Source organism: Microtus pennsylvanicus, chromosome 5, assembly GCF_037038515.1.
Source record: "Microtus pennsylvanicus isolate mMicPen1 chromosome 5, mMicPen1.hap1, whole genome shotgun sequence".
In the NCBI taxonomy this organism is placed as follows: domain Eukaryota; kingdom Metazoa; phylum Chordata; class Mammalia; order Rodentia; family Cricetidae; genus Microtus; species Microtus pennsylvanicus.
The window spans coordinates 84100285-84120799 of NC_134583.1; the positions used below are offsets into that span (position 1 = coordinate 84100285).

A 20515-nucleotide genomic window follows, 5' to 3' on the forward strand; every position below is an offset into this window, starting at 1 on the left:
TTACCGCCCAAGCCACGCCCTCAGCCTGCTCTTTCCAAAGATTTTAGTGGATATAGCTATGAAGTAATTTTGAGAAACTAACGGAGGAGATTATGGTAACATTTCAAACTCACATTTAAAGATTTGTTTGTACTTCTTTGATTTTTACTTCTGTATCTTTTATATCTTGGTTCCTAAGGAACTCAAAAGGATTGCTTATTTGATATGTAAACATATATGTTTGATTTGTTCAGACAGTCGGCACTCCATATCTCTAGGTTCTGCAGCCCACACCAGGTGGGAGATATTTGAAAAACAAATTCCATCTGGAATGGACTAGTGCAGTCTCTTGTTCTTTCCCCAACAGTATAAGGCAGCAACACTCGATCTGGTATTCCCATTGTGCTAGGTAATTTTGAGGAATCTAGAGATGGTTCGAGCCACACTGGAGAATGTAGTAAGTTCTAAGAACAGACTATACTGTTTTATGTGAAGAACTTGAACACTGAGGATTTTAGCCTGGGGGCATCTGGAGTGGGTCCCCGTCAATCTTATTACTGATGATTCAATTTGTGGTTTGTGGTTGTGTTAGAATATAATTCAATCAACTGAAGGATACCTAAGTGTGTGTGTGTGTGTGTGTGTGTGTGTGTGTGTGTGTGTGTTATGCCTTCACATGTGTGTGCAGATGCATGCACCTGGTCGCCTGTGCAGAGGGCCTCTGGTGTCCTGCCCTATCACTCTTTGCCTTGTTCCTTTGAGGCAGACTCGCGTTCAACCTAGAGTTTGAGTTTTTCAGTCTGACTGAAGCCAAGAGTCCCAGAGACCCTAGCACCAACTCTTCGGTGCTGGGGTTATAGGCATGCACAGGGTCACACCTGGCATTTAGGTGGGTGGTAGGATCTGAACTCTGGCTTTCATGCTTGAAGGGCCAGCACTCTTAGCCACGGAGCCATCTCTCTAGCTATTTCTTGTGTTTTGCTAATATAAGCCGTGTTGCAGTACAAGGTTCATGTGTTTATTCTCTCTCTCTCTCTCTCTCTCTCTCTCTCTCTCTCTCTCTCTCTCTCGATATATATATATATCCTCTCTAGGGTCTTACATAGCTCAGGCTGGCCTTGAACTCACTACATAGCTGAGGATGACCTTGAACTCCTTATACCTGCCTCTACCTACCTCTCAAGTATATGGATTACTGATGTGTCCCACCATGCCCAGTTTTATTTTCATTTTTCCCCCTCTCATTTGTCTTGGGTTAGTTAGTGGTGGGATTTTTGGGTCAAAGGGCACATACACTTTTGCTAGACTACCAAAATGCCCTTCCCACCGGTGATTAGGAAAGCACCTGCCACCCTAGCCTTTCCCAAAGATTGTGCCGTCAAACACCTGGAGTTTTGCCAATCAGATAGTGGGCCACTGGTATCAGAGTGTACTTTTAATTTGCATTTTCTTGTTATGAGTGAGGCTGAACATTTTTTTCCGGAGGCACCAAGGCCACATGCCTCTTTCTCTGTGTGCTGGCCCTGTTTTCAGCCCTCTCTCCCATAGCACTGTCTGCCACAGTCTTCTCTGGCTTTAGATGCTCCTTATGTACTAGTGGTACGAATCCCTTGCCTGTGGTGGTGAAAATGTGGAGACTGTCCCAGCGTGTCCTTTATCTCTTACTTCCCCTGTGGTGGCTTTCTGTTTTATCTGATACTTCCGGATTTCACAGCACAGTGGGAAGTGTTTTCCTTAGTGCTGGTTTCTTGCGGCAGTGCTCTTCCTCCTTTCCCTGCCATCTCCTCAGGACAGAGGACAGGCGCACACTCTGCCTCTGCCTTTCCCCTCAGCCCTTACCCGTAAGTCCTTTCTGAAGAGCTTTATTTTAACTTTTATGCCAAAGCCTTTGATCCAGCTGTCCTCGCTTCCCTTTATTTCTGTGGTAAACACCAGGATCAAGAGCAACTGAGGTGAGGCAAGTTATTTCAGTTTACTGGTTAGAGTCCCATCATCAAGGGAGCTCAGTGCAGTGCCTTGATCAGGAACCTGGAAGCAGGCTTGTTCACTATTCCACAAGGCATCATCTCCCATCAAAGAACTCATTCACAGCCAAGAAAGCACAGCAGAACCCCCAGAGGAACACTGCTGGCTTGCTTGTTATCAGGCCCATTCTTAGCCAGCTTTCTTAGACAGCTTAGGACCAGATACAGCCCAAGGAACAGATGCCACCCACAGTGGCCTGTGCCCTCCTCCATCAATTAAAACAATCAAGACAACCCCCCTCAGACACACTCACAGGCTAATCTAATCGGGGCAGTCCTTCAGTTGAGATTCCCTTCTCAGATAACTCTGGACTACGTCAAGTTGACAACTGACGGTAACAAGGACACCACCTGAAAGTTATTCTTGTGCATGGTGTGAGAGGTGGGCCTGGCTGATCCTTCATCTTCTCTGCATGCCCATCTAGTGTCAATACTTTATTGTTGGTTTAAGGCAGGGTCTGATGTAGCTCAGGCTGATCCTGAACTTGCTGTAGAGCCTGGGAGGATCTTGAGCTCCTGATCCTCCTGCCTCTGCCTCCCGAGTGCTGGGACTACAGACCCGTACTACCCCACCTGGGTGCTTATTGAAGGCACACTTTTCTTCTACTGTATTTGGAATATGGAGATGCAGATGTTGGTCACATCTGTGTTCTAGGATCCACACAAAGGCCGGTGTAGACCTGGTGGAAGCAGCTCCCAAGAGCCAGCTGAGCAAATCTTCTGACTCTGTTCTCACAGAACAAGAGTTCCAGGACAAGATGCTCCTTCATGACGCTGGGGAGGAGGAAACGTTTCTCCCTTTACCTGCCCAGGCAGCCCCGCAGGCGGGGTGTACCAGGAAAAAACCCCCATCTAGTCCCTGGCTCGGCTAACTTTAGCTAGCTCTCACTGAGTGCCACTCATGGTCTGTCCTCATCTCCTCAACCCCACATCCTTAGTGGGCAGCATTTAGCTACTGGAAGGGCACGTTTGCATTTGCCACTGCCAGTAGGGACTTCTGTCACTCCAGGATGCTCAGTGTTCTTTGGATCAACACTTCCTTATCCTGTGCCCAAGAGTGTCTATGCGTGGCCCGGGGAAGCCCTTCTTTCGGCCTCCTGCTCCCTCTCTAGGGCAGTTTCAGAGGTCGAGTGCCTGTGCTCCATCCGGTTCCTGGTGGTGGCACCTGCTAGTCCCCAGTTAGAGGACTTTAGAGCCCGGCAGGGCGGGAGGGCCTCGGAGTGCTGATGAGCACGTGCGCCCAACAGGTGCTCACAGAGGGGAGCTCTGCGAGCAGCCTGGAATGGTACGGCGTGGAGTGGCAGGTGGCCTGCTGCTGGCTGAGCCTGGCTGCAGGTAGGAGCTTGGTGGCGCCCAGGGGCGGGGCGTCCTGGGGGCGGGGCGTGCCATCCCTGGGGACCGGCCCCCTCCCCCGCCCCCAGGCCAGGCAGACAGCGGCCCCCGGTGGCTGGGCTGGCTGTAGCGGCTACCCGCACTGCACCCAGCGCCCTGTGCCGCCTTCACCTCATCTCTGAGGCCCGGCGCGTCCAGGGGTCCTGCCCGGCTATGGACTCAGCGTCGTCCCCGCCGAGTGCGGAGAGGAAGCGCGCGGGCTGGGGCCTCCGGCTGGGCGCCCGGCGGGGCAGCGCGGGACTAGCCAAGAAGTGTCCCTTTTCGCTGGAGCTGACTGAGGGTGGCCCGGCTGGCGGCACGCTCTACGCGCCCATCGCGCCTCCCGGAGCCTCGGGGCCCGGGTCCCCCATGTCGCCCCCTGTGTCGCCCGCCGCGGGCCCCGCAGACCTCGGACCACGGCCACGGGTGAGCCTTGACCCGCGCGTCTCCATCTACAGCACGCGCCGCCCGCTGCTGGCGCGCACTCACATCCAGGGCCGCGTCTACAACTTCCTCGAGCGCCCCACGGGCTGGAAGTGTTTCGTGTACCACTTCACCGTGTGAGTAACCTCCCCGCGCTCCTCTGGGCTGGTGCCGCTGCGACCCTGAGGGAGGCAAGGAAAGGCTAATCACAGAAACAGAAATCAGACTGGGGGCTGCTCCCTTAAGCTCAGAGACTCTGCTGTGACTGAGAGAGAGGCATGTGGAGGGGGACACTTGGAACATGGGGTATGCCAGCCCAAGAGTTCCCCAACACTGAACTCTTGGGATGGAGGAACTGCGTTTGTGAGTTAGTCCCCATAGGAGGAGTAAGCAAGCCGGCAGCCCGCCTTTTGGTGTGGGTCAGCAGTGACAGGAGACTCAGGAGCCCCTAGGAGTGACTGGTGTCTGTGTACAAACCCAACCAAACCTTGGCGGGTATTTCTATCTCGGGCACTCAGAGTAGCAGGAACTTGTACGGGATGGACCGGCAGGTGCATTGGTGTTGCTCAAGATGTCCAACAGGGGTGTATCCACAGCTTCTGTAACCCAAGCTGATGAAAGTGGGCTGGGTGCCCTGAGCCCAGCGGACACATTATCAAGAGTCCACGAACAGCACCTGCTTTAGAGAACAGGGGAGGGAGCAGAACTGCACCTGGCCTTCCCTGCTACCAGGTGGCTCTCATTCTCACCAGCGGCCTGAGAGGGGCAGGGCATTCTATTTTTCAAGGGCAGGGGCACAGGAAGTCATCTCCAGGAATGGTCTGGCTGCCCTCCTTGCTGCCTCCCCCTGGCCACCTTGAGGCAGCACTTCCTGGCCATCCAGCTTCTTGGTGCCCTGCCACCCTCTGGCTTCAGATTCTACCCTACCAACCCCACAGCTAATTGCTTTGGAAGCTCCATTAGTTTTGCCACCTGGGCAGGGCCTCCGCTGCGTGTCCAGGGCTCTGTTTACTCCTCCGAGGCACAGCAAGAGCCAGGCTCACGAAGGTGAATTCTGATGGCTGCTTGACTTGCACAGGGAGACAAAGATCTTCCATGGTAGCCAGGGCAAGTCCCAGGACACCCTGCCCCCACAGGCATTCTTGATTTGTCCTTAAGGCCACCCGAGCCCCAGTCTTGCCTCCCAAAGTGCCAGGACCCCTGAGACTTCATTGCTGCTTTGGGTGATAACGGCTCTGTGTGTGTCTGCAGCGGTCATGGGCTTTTCTCAGGGCATAGGGAATAGTGTGCAAAGACCCCAAGGGGCCTTACCGCTGAATGTCTAGCAAACACATGGCTTGCTACTTCCCAGCACTGACCTCCTGGACCCTAAGATCCTTAAAATGAAAGGCTTGGGGTGCTGGAGAAGCCCCCACCCAATTACCTCTTTGTCCAGGAGCGCCATTTGCCAAGGTGAGCAGCCTTCAGAAACTTACATGGTATCCTCCTGGGGATTTAGGTCCTTAGAATGAGCATCGTTAAGTTCCTGACTGTGGTAGCCTGGCCCTGGTGGAGGAAGAGGGCTTGTCCCGCCCCAGAGGAAGTCTGTGCTTACACTGTGCTTTCTTCCTGAATTGGATTGTTCAGCCCTCGGGAAGTTTGCTCAGCAGAGCTGCCTTTGCCCAGCTTCCCCAGCAGCCAGGAGCCATAGGGTCCTGGTGACTTTCTAGATTGGTGGTCTAAGGGCTTCTTTGCTGAGAAGAGGGAGTGAGATGCTAGCTGCTGAGTAGCAGTTGGTCAGCCTTCCCCAGCCCTAGCACTGGCTGGCCAAGGAGTAAGTAAGGTGGGAAGACCCTGCTGGGCACTGCATGTGGCTTGCCTTGACTCTGGGGGAAGGGGGTCTCATTTCCAGCACCTTTAGGAGGTGGGCAGGACCCTCTGGGTCATGCAGTCTGCTGAGAGGAGACATGACCAGCAGCTAGGAACCTGGTCACATCTTTATGGAATGCATGGTCATTCATGCTGATTGCCCCTGGTGTTACTCTAAGTAACAAATGCAACATTGGCAGACGGCAAGTTCTGCTCTTGGTAAGATGAACTCTAGAACATAATCAGGTGATGGTTTTGTGGCTGGAAGGACAGATTTGCTCTTGAAAAGCAGGGAACAAATGTGTGGGAGTGGAGGGAGAGTAGGGATGAGAGCCAGCGTCCTGCAGGCTCTGGGGTATGCTTTCCCACATGCATATGGGGAAACAGGCCCGGACATCCTGGCCCCTCCTTGGGGGACCCCTGCCTTGGCCCAAATAGAGCAGCTCTTCCTGAGTCTGTGCTGGCCTTCTCAGGCTGACAGGGTCAGGGCATGCCCTCAGGCGCTGCCCTTTGCTGCTTGGGTCCCCACCCCCTCACCCTAATCCTTTCCTGTGGTCTTTTGTGTCCCCATAGAGAGAAGTCCCCTTCCTAGCTGAGGTCACAGAGGTTCAACTGCTTCACTGCTGGACTTTGGCCAGGGTCAAGGGCAGATGTTCTGCTGTATTTACTCTGTCGAGCTGCTTGGAGATCCTGGTTGTGACTAGCAGAGGATTTGAGAGACACTACCCCCTCCCTGGTTCTTGAACCTAAACTTGAGCACCTCCTTTCCATCCCCTCACAGTCTTGGTTTGCTCAGTTCCCAAGAACTTCCTGGTGGCTTTTGCTAGTACCTCAGGAACTGATCATGAGCGGAGCTTGCAGCTGCACCTGGTGGTTGCCTGGGCTGGCCTTTCCAAATGCAGGGGCTGCACTGTATTGGCTGTGACTCTTGAGGAGTGGCCACTGGGTAATTGTTCAACAGACCTAGGAAGATAGCTGGCAGGATGATGGAGCTGGAGCTGAGGCAGTTGCAGGGCTTTCTGGATGACCAAGTCTTCCCTTTTGGTTCCCTGACAGCATCTCTATTCTTCAGCCCTGGAAAAGAATAAATTTTGAGGTGTCTCTTTGGGGCTTCTCTACGTACCTTCTCCTCTGGGGCCTGGCTCCTTGGTGTCATCTCTTGGTGTCATTCCCTGACTGTCCAGAAATACATAGCTGCCTCAACCTGTTCTCAGAGTCAGCCTGGTATTTCTGTGTACACTGTTGCTTGTATGTGGAGCCCTTCATCTTGGCTTGCCCTTAGCTGGGTGGCTACAGGCATTTTTTTTTTCTTGGCCAGGGCTCTCAGCTAGGGAGGAGGAGGAAACAAGCCCATGGAACTCTAGTCTGAGGAAGAGCAGCTCTACTCTGGGGTCATGAGGCATGGGGACCTATGGCAGGCCAAGGTGGTCCTGGGAGCTACTGAGGCAAGAAAGGAAAGAAGCCATGGTGTTACAATGACAGGGGTCAGGCCCCAGCTGTTGTGACCTCTGTTTCTTAGGGAGTTTGGTGCTTTGGGCCCTCTGGTGGCAAAGTAGGGTCCAGAATGCATGCTTCCTGGGTGTGGTGTCCCCTTTGCAAACAGTGGCTGCTTCCAGTGCACAATGCAGGGTGGCATTCACAGTGGTTTCCCTAGCAGAGGAGAGTTGCAGCTGCTTCTGTCAGTGGCTTCTGAGTAACGAGATGCACAGGTTCTGGCCATGACCTGGCTGCCTCAGGGCCCCTGCTCCTCAGCACCCTTATCTAGGAGGTGGGCACTGATTAGCTCCATGGTGCCTGCCAGCTCTGACATTCTAGGCCAACTGCTGGCTCTTATGCACCTTGCTGTGATTCTGTTCCCTCTTCGTGAGTCTGACAGGCTGGGGTCAGCCTCCAAGGAGCTGTTCCAGGCCCAAGGTGGCATGAGAATGTATAGTCAGTATAGTCAGTCCTGAGGAAAGGTTGCAGAGAAGCTTCTGGAGGCTCTTATGTGAGGTGCCTAGCCCCTGCCTCTGGCAGGGAGAACGAAGGGATGTGGGCTGCCAGCAAGGGTCAGTTGGACACTGAACCTAAGGGATAGTTGCAGCGGGGAGGAGCAGGCCCTTTTGACCCTGTGGGGAAGCATGTGGAGTAACAGGTAGGGCAGGGGGAGGCTGGTCCTGCAGTGCCTCACGGCCAAAGAGTAGGTGGTGCTAACATGTCACCCCAGCTCTGCTTACCCCACCCAAAGGCCTCTGGGATGCATCCCTCTCACCTCTTCTTGGTGGGAAACCCTTTCTATAGCTGCGCTGAGTATGCAGAGCCCCAGACTTCCCAGGGCCACAGAGAGGAGCTAGTGATTACTCTATCAGCAGGGTGACTGTGGTCATCATGGGACCTGACTTTCCGTGAGGTTTCTGAGCACGTGAAAAGACTGCCTCTGTAAGCCCTTTATCTTCTACTGTGTGGCCCAGCCCCACTCCCAGGACCTACCCAGAGGCCTCTTGAAAGGTGAAAGGGACTACAGCAGCACCTCTGTCAAGTATGGCTACTTATTGGGTACAGCTGAGAACCCTGGAGCTCAGAGAGGGAAGATTACTTGCCTAGGGCCACACAGCTGGGTGTGCCCAAGGGGCCAGGAGCTCCTTCCCCATATACCCCATGATGATCTGAACCAAGGAAAGAATGGTTGCTGCTCTTCTAGGAGGAGAGATGAGAGTCCTTGGACAGAAGGAGCCTGTCCGCTGAGGATGCATTGGAGTCCACCCTGACACATGTCAGCGTTAGTGCACACTGTCACATGTTCAGAAATTGCTTCCTTCAGGAAATCTTCCCAGGCAGAGGTACGCTCAGTGCTCCTGTCTGTCCCCCTGCCCTGTCTTCTTGCACACAGAGAGTCAATTGGTAAAGCTGTCTTTTTTTGATATTAGCCTGTGTCTTGATGCCCGTGAGTGTTAAGAGCCCATACAGGGAAGCAGGCAGCTACCTGGTTCTGTGTGGCTCCTTTTTAGGGTTTTCTTTGCCTTCTCTCTGCTGGTGCTCGCCCCACCCTCACAGCCAGGTCTGTGGTCGACAGGCCTGCTGCCTGGACAACTCTAAGCCCCACAGACAGGCCAGACTGATGACATATGTCTGCAGTATTTTTATCCAGTGACATTCCTGAGCTTGGGAAAGTGGTGGGAAGAGACAGAGGCTGTCAGAGGACCCTTCTGTGGCCTGGGGACAGTCTTGAGGGCCCTACCCATTGCTGTTCTAATAAGCCAGAGCTTCTGTCTTGGCCACTGCCCTGGCTGAGCACAGGCAGATCTGAGATGGGAGCACTTCACATGGTGCTTGCCCACTTTTCTGGCCGCCTCCCGTGGAATCCCAGCTCTTGTTTATGGGAACTGAGCAGAACACACCTGGATGTGGTTCCAGAAGGATCCAGGCAAAGGCAAAGGTGCCCTGGAAAAGAGGCTGGGCCCATTCATAGAGTCACCCTCCCCATATGTCAGCATGTCTGCCAGGCTACCTCCTATAGCAGGAACGTGTGTGTGTGTATACACACACACTCTACATGCAGGTGACCTTAGCAAGAAGAGGGTTTCAGATCTCTGGGAACAGGAATTACAGGCATCTATGAGTGGATGCTGAGAAGTGAACCTTAGTTTTCTTCAAGAACAGCAAGTGCTGTTAACTGCCATCTCTTCAGCTCCATATCGTATCTCTTTTTATGCTAGGTTCATGCTTCTTTGCTTACTCAAGCTATAAAGCATTGTTTGTTTTGTTAAGACAGGATCTAATATAATGTAAGCTGACCTCAGACTCAGACTATGTAACCAAAGATGACCTTAAACCCTAGAAACTCCATCACTACCTCCCAAGTGCTGGGATTACAGATGTGCACTATACACCCTGCGATATATACTATTCCAATCTGTTTCAAACCTCAACCTCACTTCCCCTTTTGCCTCAGATTGAACCCAGGACCTTGGGCATGTTAGGCAAGACCTCTGCCAGCTGAGTCACTTCCCCAGCCTGTGGATGATTCCAAGTTATGTATTATGCTATCTCCAGCCTTGTTCTTTTTGGATGCAAGTTCCTGGGCCATTTGGGTTCTTCTGTGGCCCCACACCAACCTTAGGACTTATTTTTAGTCCACTGATACTCTGATAGTAATTATATTGAATCTATGCATTGCTTTGTACAGCTATGGGTATTATAACAATTTCCTTTGGAGGCCCGAACACGGTTTGATGGTCTTCAACATCCTCGCCAGTTTCTCACGTTGTAATATCCACTGTAGAGATATCTACCTCTTAGTTATACACATCCATCCTTTTGTAACGAATAGCAGGCTTTGTCTTGATTTTAGTCTTATCAAGTTAGTGGTCAATATGGCGGGCTGATGATTATGAAAAATGCATTTTGTCCTCTGCATCTTCATTATAGTGCATGGCCAGTTCTAACGTGTGTGTGTGTGTGTGTGTGTGTGTGTGTGTGTGTGTGTGTGTGTGTGTGTGTGTGTGTTGCTTTGTGGTCTCCTGCAGATGGATTTTTCTTTGGGCTGCCAGCTCACAAATAATGACACAGAGACTTATTAATTATGAAAGCTCAGCCTATAGCTTAGGCTCATTTCTAACTAGCTCTGAGAACTTAACCTATGTATATTAATCTATGTTCTATCACATCCTGTCACCTCTCTCCATCTTGCACCTCCTGTTTTTTCTCTGAGTCTCCTGGCATCTCTGCCTTTCTTCTTCCCAGAGTCCTCTCTGTCCCCAGAAGTCCTACCTACCCTCATCCTGCCTAGCTATTGGCCATTTAGCTCTTTATTAAACCAATCAGAAGGTGCCTTGGCAAAGACACATCTTCACAGTATAAACAAGTATTCCACAACAGTCTCCCTTGTGGTCTATCCTGTAGGCCATTCTCTGTGCTGGTAAAAGGTGTTTATTCTATGGCTGTGGGAGAGATGCTCTGTGGGTGCCTTGTAGGTCCTTTTAGTCTATACTGTACTCTATTATCCTCATTATTATTGTTAGTATATATATATATATGTATATATATATACACACACATACATACATACATACATAAGTGTGTGTGTGTGTGTGTGTGTTTGTGTGTTGAGACAGGGTTTCTCTGTGTAGTCAAGGCTGTCCTGAAACTCAGCGATTTGTCTGCCTCTACGTCCTGAGTGGGGAGATTAAAGGCCTGTGTCACCACTCCCTTGTTCTCTAGTGCACTTTAACTTCAGTGTTTCTCCATTGACTTTTTCCTGGACTGCCTTTCCATTGATACAATTTGTTCTTGATTTGTATCAATTTGACATTGATAAAATCTTAGATTCTGTTTCTGCTTTATACAGCTGGGTGCAGGAATTAAGCTGTTGACTCCATTCCTTTACCATTATGTGGTGGGCTTCTCCATCTCTTTCTGGTCTTTGACAGTTGACTTTCCTGATGTAACTGTGATTCCTACTTCCTTTTTGGTTTTGCTTGTTTTTGTTTTGTTTTGTTGAGTTGTCGATAACTTTCAGTCTCTGTGTTAGTTACTTTTATCACTGCAGGAACATTACAGAACAACTTAAGGAAAGAAGGATTTATTCTGGCTTACAGTTTGAGCTAGGAAGAGAGCAGAGTCGGTTATTTTTTTTAGGGTACCACATGAAGCCTTTCTTACAGGGCTACTCTATTGAAGAATTCTTTCAGTTCTGCTTGCTTTATTTTTCTCTTTTCTGAAGGATAGTTTTTCTGGGTATAGTATTCTTGATTAGCATCTTTTTTATTCCCTTTTAGGACACTATCTATATCATCCCATTCTTTTCTGACCTATACAGTTTCTGCTGAGAAGGTTGCTGTTAGTCTAATGAAAATTCCCTTACATGTAAACTCACATTTCTCTCTTGCTGGGTTTAGAAGTCTCTGCCTTGTATTTTTTGGTAGTTTGAGGATAAAGTTCCTATAGAGTATCCTTTTAAATTTGTAATTTAATGTGCATGACTGTTTTACCTGCATGTATGTCTGTGTAAGACAACGTGTGCAGTGGCTGCAGAGCTAGAAGAGGATGCTAGATCCCTAGAACTGGAGTTATAGATAATTGGGCACTATTATGTGGAGGCTGGGAATCAAACCCAGGCCCTCTGGAAGAGCAGCCAGTGCTTTTAACTCTGATCAATCTCTCCAGCTCTGTAGAGTTTTTGGTTGTATCTACTAGGGGTCCTTTGAGATTCACAGGCTTAAATGTCTGTATCTTTTCCAAAAATTGTGAAGTTTTCAATAATTATTTTGTCAACTATTTTATTGAGTTTCTTTGCTGCTTCCCTTCTCTTCTCATTCTGAAAACCTGACAATCTTCCTGCTTACTCACTTTCTGGTCTCCTACAGGTCTTGCAAGTTTTCTTTGCTTTTGCATATTTTTTTGTCTGACCTTCCTTTTTGTTATACTTGTATTCAAACTCAGAAATTCTTCTGCTTGATCTAGTATGGACTAAGGCTCTTAATAGTGTTTTTTTAAATTTACATATCACATTCTTTCATTCTAGATATCACCCCCAAAGTGACTCTTTGCTAAATTTTTCATTCGTATCGTAAAGTATTTTCCCAATTTTATTAAATTGTCTTGCTATAGTCTGTATTGTATCTTATAAAGTTTCCTTTAAAAAATTACTAGTTTCACAGGCAGTCTTTTTTTCTTTTCTTTGGCAGAGTTACTAGTTCCTTTGTGCTCCTTCATTTCTGTGCAGAGGCCTTTAGGATGCAGTGTTCTCCAGCAAGGTGATGCTATGCTCATGATGGTAGGTGGGCCATGCTCCCATGCCTGGCCTCTATCTGCAGCCCCTAGGAAGCACTCCTGGTGGCTGCTCTTTTCCCATCTCAGGGTGCCTTGTACCTGGCCATCTCACCTGTAGGGTACAGATTCACTGGGGAGCAGGCCTTTAAGTTTCCCCTCCATGCCTCTTGCAGGTGAGTGCCCTTCTCCTCACCTTCTCTAAACTGTGTTCTTGGACAAACCAAAAGGCCACTCAGAGCATCCCTCCAGAGTACCTTCTTATGGAACTTGTGATCAGAAAGCCACAGTCAGGGTTCATCAGTTGCCTAGAGACCAAGCCACCTCTAACTTTTTTCAGGCCTTAGCCCTTATAGAGAACCCCCTTCAGCAGCAAGGGACCCCCCCACCCCCGCCACCTTGGACTAGGAGAACATCTTTCCCCATGTTGGCTGCAGCCTCCCTGAGAGGGGAAAGGCCTTCTACCCTGTGATTCCTTCCCGGAGGTACCCCATCCACCTGGCAGAGGGGAGAATGTGGGGCTACCAGGGGAAACCCATTTGTGTCTAAACTTCTCCGAGGAGTAATGTACTCAGAGCACTTGACGTGGCAGACTTCTGCTTTATACCATCTCTGCCTGTTCCTTCATGAAGCATATCTATGCCCTTGGCTATGATGGCTTAAATATGGTAAGATCTGGTGGTTAAAGGAGCATGCCACTGGCTTGTGGCCAGACAGATAGCCAAGGCAACTGAGCTTTACACATCCATATAAGGAAATGTAGTATCTCAAACTAGATGAACATCAGGAGGAATGTCCCATCATCAGATAGCTAAAGTAAAAACCAGTCACATGGGGCTCACTGGTCAAACAGCATGTTGAGATCACTTCCAGTGGGCCAGAGAACCAGATGTGTAGGATATACCATGGGCACAGGACATTGTGCAGCTGTGCAGGGACCACCCAAGTGTTAGGATGGGTCTTTAGTGAGAAAGCCACTGTGAAGCCAAGCTTGTTGGAATACATTTGTAATCCTGGTCCTTGGGAGGCTGAGGCAGGAGAATTTCCGAAAGTCTGAGGCCAGCCCTGGCTACACATCAATGCGTTGTCTCAAACAAAACAAAACAAATTGCTTCCCAAGAGCCAGGAGAGGAGGAATATCCTTGCTTTATTTTCTTGACTGCAGGCCATGTATTTAGCATATTATGAGGAAGAAAGAAAGAAAAATCTAAGCTCAAAACTTCAAATTTTCTTTATCTTTTTTCTCTCCCTTTCTTTCTTTCTTTCTTTCTTTCTTTCTTTCTTTCTTTCTTTCTTTCTGACAATGACTTTGTAACTCTGACCTGGAACTAGACAAATAAGATCTCAGGCCTGGCCTCAAACTCACAGAGATTCATCTGCCTCTGTTTTCTGAGTGCTGGGATTAAAGATGTGCTACCAAGCTGAGAAAATGAATCTTAACTAGAAAAGACAGTCTCTGCTGATTAAAACAAAGCAGGTATACCAAGAAGTAAATGCTGACTCTCAAGAAAGGACTGGTTTTGGTGATATCTCTACATTGTCACCTCTTTGGGACAAATGCACACACAGCTCTCAGAGACCATGCCATGGGGTAGCACCACTTTTTTAGTTGCTCTGAGGCTGCTGTTTGGGAATTGTAGGTGAGGACTAGTGCATAGCTATTACGGCAGTAGTTACAGGACATTAATCCCGAATTGCCCTACATATAAATGACTAGTGTCAGTATTCATTCGCCATGGTTAGACTTTTCTGTTTTCTGGAAAGGCAGGAAACAAGACTTGCTTGGCAGCTGCGAACCCTCCTATCCCCGAATTCCCTTAAGCCCAGATCCAGAGCTCCTAACTGACAGCTGAACCTACAGCCACGGTAGGTGTTCAAGCCAAGCCTGGAGTAGGAGGCAAGGAAGTGGCCAGTGTATACCAGGGAGACTGGAGAGAGCTTGGAGGTGTGCCTTGTTGGCACCAACAGCTGGACTGGGATTCAGATGCCCCTTGTGCTAGTGACTAAGGGACAATGAACTAAGGGAGATGAACAGGTGATAGCCCAGATCTTACCCAGCACACACCTATGCTGATTTCCTCTGTAACAGTAATCAGGGGTACCAAAGCATGGAAGAGCTCCTATGTCTTTGGGGCTCCTGCTTATGCTTAAAGCCACACCAGTTTGAGCTGCACTATCGTGGGTCTTGGTAAGAGAGACCACAGATTCAGTTTTGAGTGTGTCAGCTACTAACTTGTCCGAAGTCTAGATGGGTGGAACAGCCTAGCATTGGGGTAGAACTTACTCCACCAGGACCCACATTGCCATTGCTCCTGGAGGAGTGAATGAGCTGGCTGCAGCCTCCAGATCAAGCTTATGGGGCCTAAAATCCTGGGACCAGAGGAACATGCTTTGGAGGTAATAGCGGGGATGAAGTCATGATGGAAGGGACCTGTAGGACAGAGGACCTGGGGTCTTTGGTAAAGAAATAGCACCAAGAAATATTCAGGGGAGGGAGGGAGGGTAGAGGGACTTGGAGAGCATATATAGCATGTGCCCTTCTTGGGTCCTGATTAAACAAATTGCAAAATCCACTGTTTGAGATTACCTCTTGCTCAAAGATATGCTCCTTTCTGCAATGAGTGTCACCTATTGGGTCTGCTATGTGAGCTGGCTCTGCCCAGTGGGGAGAGGGTGAGGTTGCTGTGATCCTTTTGTGGCTAGCTCCCTTGCTCTCCGGGGACAGGATGTGAAGAAAATGCTGGGGAGGAGCAGACAGACTGAGGCTCCTGCCCAGTGCTCTGGGACTCCTCATGCCTGTAGTGTCAGCAGTGAGATGGAGGTGCCAAGCTTCCTGGGGAATACTTGAAGGAACCTAGCTGGAATGACCTGTGACCTATAGTGTCTATGGTTACAGAGTTAGTATGGGGCGATGCTGAATGCTGCCAGGAATTGGCCCTGTTCATGTGACCAGTGGGGTGCCTTGAACACTGTAATTGAGGAGCTAACCAGTGTTGGGGAGAAGCAGCATGCCCACCTATCCCTGAAAGCCAGAGAGTTGTGGAGAAGCAGGAGGTATGTAGATAGGAATGCTGGGGCAGGAGTCAGGCTAGGAAAACCAGAGGGGTGTTGGTGAACCTAGAGCTACCCAGGCCCTGCTGGAGGCCCCAAGAAGTGTGGGGGTGAGGTGGGATGTGGAATCACACCTGTACCTCAGGCAAGCCACATGACTTCAGCCACTTAACGCCTCTACTAGGGTCTGGTGTCTACCTCACCCTTTTTAAAAGGGAAAAGTGCTCAGTGCCTTTTCCAGCTCCATACTGTAGGCCAGTAGTCCTCTCTGTAGATAGCCAAGGCTAGCAGCTGCCTTCTGTGCTAACTTAAAGTCCAAAGATCATTGTCTGGAGAGTGGGCAAGGACTCCCCCCACCCCCATAGTCCTCTTCCCTCCACTCCTCCTCATCTCTCCCCCTGTCTTACTTTTACTTCCTTTTCTCCTCTTTCCTCCTCCCATTCCTTCCTCCTCCCCACCCCCTCCTTCTCTCCCCTTCCATCCTCTCTCACTTCCCTCCACCTCCCTCCCCCTTCCATGCCTCCTCCTCCTTCCTCTTCTCTCCTCCTCCCTCCCACCTGAAATTTTTTCCTTGGTAACAGGCCAGGCCCTTCCCTGTTTCTAAGTAATGAGGCATGCATAGGTCTTTGAGGTGGTTTTTGTTCTGTAGGCTCACTCCTACAGAGTCCTTAGCTCCCTCCCCAAGGACAGGCTATAATATCGTGGTACTTGGCTCAGGGACCATGAGCTTGCTATTTAATCCACAGGTACTGTAGAGGATAGCGTGGGGGTGGATTGCTACTTGTCACTGCCCACATGCCTGGGCTCCTTTGGCTGAGGCTGCTTGTTTTCAGACAAGTACCTCTGTGCAGGTGGGAGCCTCAGGGAGGCCCATGTTCGTGTTCTGTTCCCCATCTTGGTGATTCAGGGATGACAGAATCAGAACAAGGTTTGCCCTCCTTCCATGGTTTAGCTGGGTAGCTGTAGTCCACAGCTGGTCTTAGAACTGCATTAGCCAGATGGGTGTGGTTATTCTTTCTTTGTGGGAACCTGAAGGCCAGAGGTGTGTACAAAACCACACAGGAGATTTGGTGTCTTTGAGTCAGACCAGACTGAACACTTGGCTACCAATGACCAACAACAATCGCTTCTCCTCAGCTCAGAAGCCCTGCCTGACACTCTCAGGAGAGCCCCTCTGGTCCCAGGAGGACTGTGGGTCACTGAGTGCCCAGACAAGCCCCTCCCCAGCTGCAGCAGTGGTTTGCCATCTTGGATCCTCTATGCAATGCACAATGGAGGTTTCTAGAGAAACCATAGGACCTGGATCCTCCCAGTCAAGTGGGAAGCAGGACTTCAGTGGCAGGGAGTGTCCATCAAATGGCCTAGTCACTTTGGGATGACAGGCTGGTCAGAAGGTGGGCCCAGGCAGCAAAGGCCACATTGCTTGCCTGTGTTTCTCTGCAAAGACAGATACAGTGCCCATTTCCCTGGGGAACTCGGTGGAAGGGGACCCTCAGTAGTGCAACTGTGGGACCTGGGCTCTCAGGTGAAATTGGAGAGCATGGAGGCTTCATGCATATAGAGCTGCACCTCTGCTGGATCTCAGAATGCCCTCTCCTGAGTGACATGGGAATGGCAGGGGACAGTTTGAAGTGGGTGTGGTACCATCCCAGAGCCTGAATACTGGGGGTATATGGTTTGGGAGATCACTTTGCTTTGGGGACTGTTTCCTCACACGTGGACAGGGTCTGGGCTTCTGTCTTAGGAAGGCTAACAGGTCATGTGATCACATGGGTTCCAGTATCAGAGTCCCACATCTTACTATATGTGGCCCTCTAAAGGCCCTTCAAGGCTACCATCTCACTGTTCAATACCTCTGTGTCTCTGGTATCAGAGGGAATTATTCTAAGTGGATATATGAGCTAGTCACCTCCTTGCAAATGTTTAGAATATCCTGCATTGCTCTGGGAATAGGATCTACAGTGAGGCAGTTCTCTGGAGCTTAGAGGAGATAAGCTATGCCAACCACATAAGTTGATCTGAAATGGAGCGGAGACACCCTCGCCTCTTACCCTGTCCCCACTAGCTTCCATGACACAGGGTGCGAGAGACCCAGATGGACATCCATGTGTTCACATATGTGTTGGGTGGGCAGGGTGACAGGCCACAAATAGTGAATGACTACTTTTGCATGGTCCCTGCTCCAAAGTCAAGCTTCTAGGTCTCAGCAAGTTGGAGAATTAGACTACCACAAGGTGTGGAGAGGATCGTCTACCCTTATGTCAGTACAGAGCCAACGAAGCAGGGGCTGTAAAGGATAAACAGATGTGAGAAGAAAGAGGATAGGGACAGATGAATTTGAGAATTATGAGGAAAAGTAGATGGCTGGCTGGGTGGGTGGGTGGATGGATGAATAGTGGGCAACCAGCTGGAAAGCTAGATGGCTAAGTTGGTAGATGGAGTATGGTGGGTGATATGGGTCTAGGTAGTTTGACGGATGGCTGAGATCATAGGTGACTGCATTGGTGGGCGGTTGGTTGGATGGATGGATGGATGGATAGAATGGTGGGTAGTTGCATGAAAGGAGAGGTGAATTGATAGGATGGTGGGGAAATAGAGGAGAGATAAGATAATGGGTAGATGGATGGCTGAGTTGGTTGATGGGTGTGTGGATGGATGGATAGTTAGGGTGGTAGTGTGTGGATTCTTGGTGTAGCAGTAGGTAGATACATGGAGAGAAGGGTAGAGAGATGAATGGATTGGTAAGTGGATGGATGGATTTCCAGGTTGGTAGGTGTGTGGACTCAAAGTAGTAGGTAGGCATATGGAGAGATGGATGGATAGGGTGGTGGGCCGAGGGATGAGGGGTTGGAAGAAGGAAACATAGACAGATATAACTTGTAGTGTCCGTTGAGGACACTGACCAAACCACTTGAAGTCCTGAGAATGTCCATAGGATTATGTGGCTTTGCCTTTGTAGTCAGTTGAGTTGCTGCTCTGTCAGCCATCTTGAGCCATTGTTTTCTATTCATCCTAGGCTCATGTCACCAAAGTCTAAGACTCAAAGAGCCACAGAGTCTCCTTAACGTGGAAAGAGAAACAGTATTACTGTGTCTTTCAGGGACCCAGGGGAGACTCTCATCTCCCATCCTGAAGGGGTTTCTAAATGTGCCTCTATTGTGGGCCATGGGCTGTCTAGCTGGTAGCCTGTTAGTACTTGAACTCTAGGCCAGCGAGTGGGTTCTGGATCAGTGGGTATTGCTTGATTGGCTGACTGTGGTGTCCTATAAACTCGGGTGTGTATGTCAAGGACAAGGGTGTCATGCTGGAGTTACTATCTTTCATTTAGTAATGAAACCTTTATGCTTGCCTTGAAGCACCTGGGGAGAACCCTGGGTTTCAAAAAAGGCTAACCTTGGTGCCTAAAGCAGTGAGCAGCATCCCAGGCCCTTACTCTGATCTAGAGGCAGCTGTTGCATCCCACTACGTCCTCCTAAGACCCTTTCCATGAGATGGGTTTCCTGGGCACAGGTGGGCAGATGATCTCACAAGAGAATCCTGGGTGTGGATGGCCTGACCTGCAGGTGAGAGCCTGGCATGGCCAAGGACCAGGGCAGGGCAATAGGGCTGTTGGAGTAGGCAGCTCATTCGTTGTTCCAAATGTTGGCAGAGACTGCTTGTTCATTCCCAGTGGGTAAAGATCCCTCTGTCCCTGGCAGGACTACATGGCTTCTCTCTGACTCCGCCTACTCTCTCTATATATCTCTTTCAGCCTGGCTTTACTCTGTTAAGCCATTGGCCGAAATCAGCTTCTTTATTAACCAATGGCAATAAACCATATTCACAGCATGCATCACCTCCCACATCACTGGGCCACTGGGAACCTTTAGGAGATGTCTCAGCTGCCACAGAGAAAGCACAGGAGTGGTTGTGGTTGTGGGGTTCCAGGGTGCCAGGTTTGCATTTGACAGAAAAGTAGAGATGGCATTCTGTTCCAGCCTCATTCCATGACCTCAGATGACCTGTTGACCTCCCTTTGTCCCTGGGGTGCCTGATTCCCACGTCACTTGGCTAGGAGGTAAACCAGGTATACAAAGGGCCTTTCAGAAGTCCCTGCCAACCTGTGCAGTAAGGATGGTTTTCCGCTAAGTGTAAACTTGCCCTCTCTGTCCCAGATCAAGGTCCCTGGCTCAGTTTTTTCGAGGCGTGGCACCTCCCGAGGCAAGCGGGAATGTTGTGGCTGTCCTTGGCACAAGGACTGGGGTAGAGAGTTAGGGGGGAGATTAGGGACTCCATGTCTTCCCAGCTTTGGTTTCCACGGCAGCCCCACCTCTGCTGTGCTTATCAAGGCCTCCTTGGCTGGCTGCCTTGGCCTCAAAGTCATACCGCCCTGGGCGGGTGTCCTTGGGCAAGCCAACCTCTTCCAGGGTGGGGGACAAATGACTGTCGTGTGTGGGTTACCAGTGGTACCTTTTGAGCAGGGTGCATACTAGTTCACAGAGGTTCAGGGGTACCAGGCTCCCATGGGCACCTAAGTATGTTCTCAGTGTGTCTCTTGGAGGACCTCAGCAGGAACCAGCCACTGCAGGGGGCCTTGGAGGTGTCAAATGCATCCTGGGTGGGACTCTTCCTCTCCAAGTCCTGTCAGCATATAGTCAGAGAGAAGGGTGTGAGCAGCACCTGGGCTCTGAACTTGTTCCAGGGTTTACCCAGAGTCCAGGATGAGGAGCCCTGTCTGCGAGGCACTGTGGATACTGGATGTCATGTGCGGACAGATGGGTACTCAGGGTAAGGCCAGGACATGTGGAAGAAACTTTGGGATAGTTAGAGCTGGGTTTGTCTGGCACGGAAAAGTGTCCCTCACTTTGTCAGGCGACAGGATGCTCACCCTGGGGCCAGAATATAAGATCGTCTAGTTTGGAAAGAACCAGGAAGGGGCATCAAGGAACCATTGTGGTGGCCTCATGTGAATTTTGCAACAGGTTCATTTCTGTATTTTGGGTAATAAAAGGCTCACCATAATAAAAATAAGCAATAAGAAACTTGCCATAGGGACGTGCTCCCTGCCTCCCCATGGGAGGTGTTTCTTGTCA

At 50.1% G+C, this 20515-nt stretch overlaps 1 protein-coding gene across 1 annotated transcript in view; it reads left to right on the top strand.

Annotated features, from left to right (window-relative positions):
• The first annotated feature begins 3478 nt into the window (after window positions 1-3478).
• The window catches only part of Kcnq1 (potassium voltage-gated channel subfamily Q member 1), a 320601-nt gene continuing 303564 nt past the window's right edge, over window positions 3479-20515 (top strand). The window contains exon 1 of the mRNA XM_075972864.1: window positions 3479-3934. Within this exon, the coding sequence (XP_075828979.1) occupies window positions 3549-3934 (386 nt within the window). The 5' untranslated portion in view covers window positions 3479-3548. The remainder of the gene's footprint in view (window positions 3935-20515) is intronic.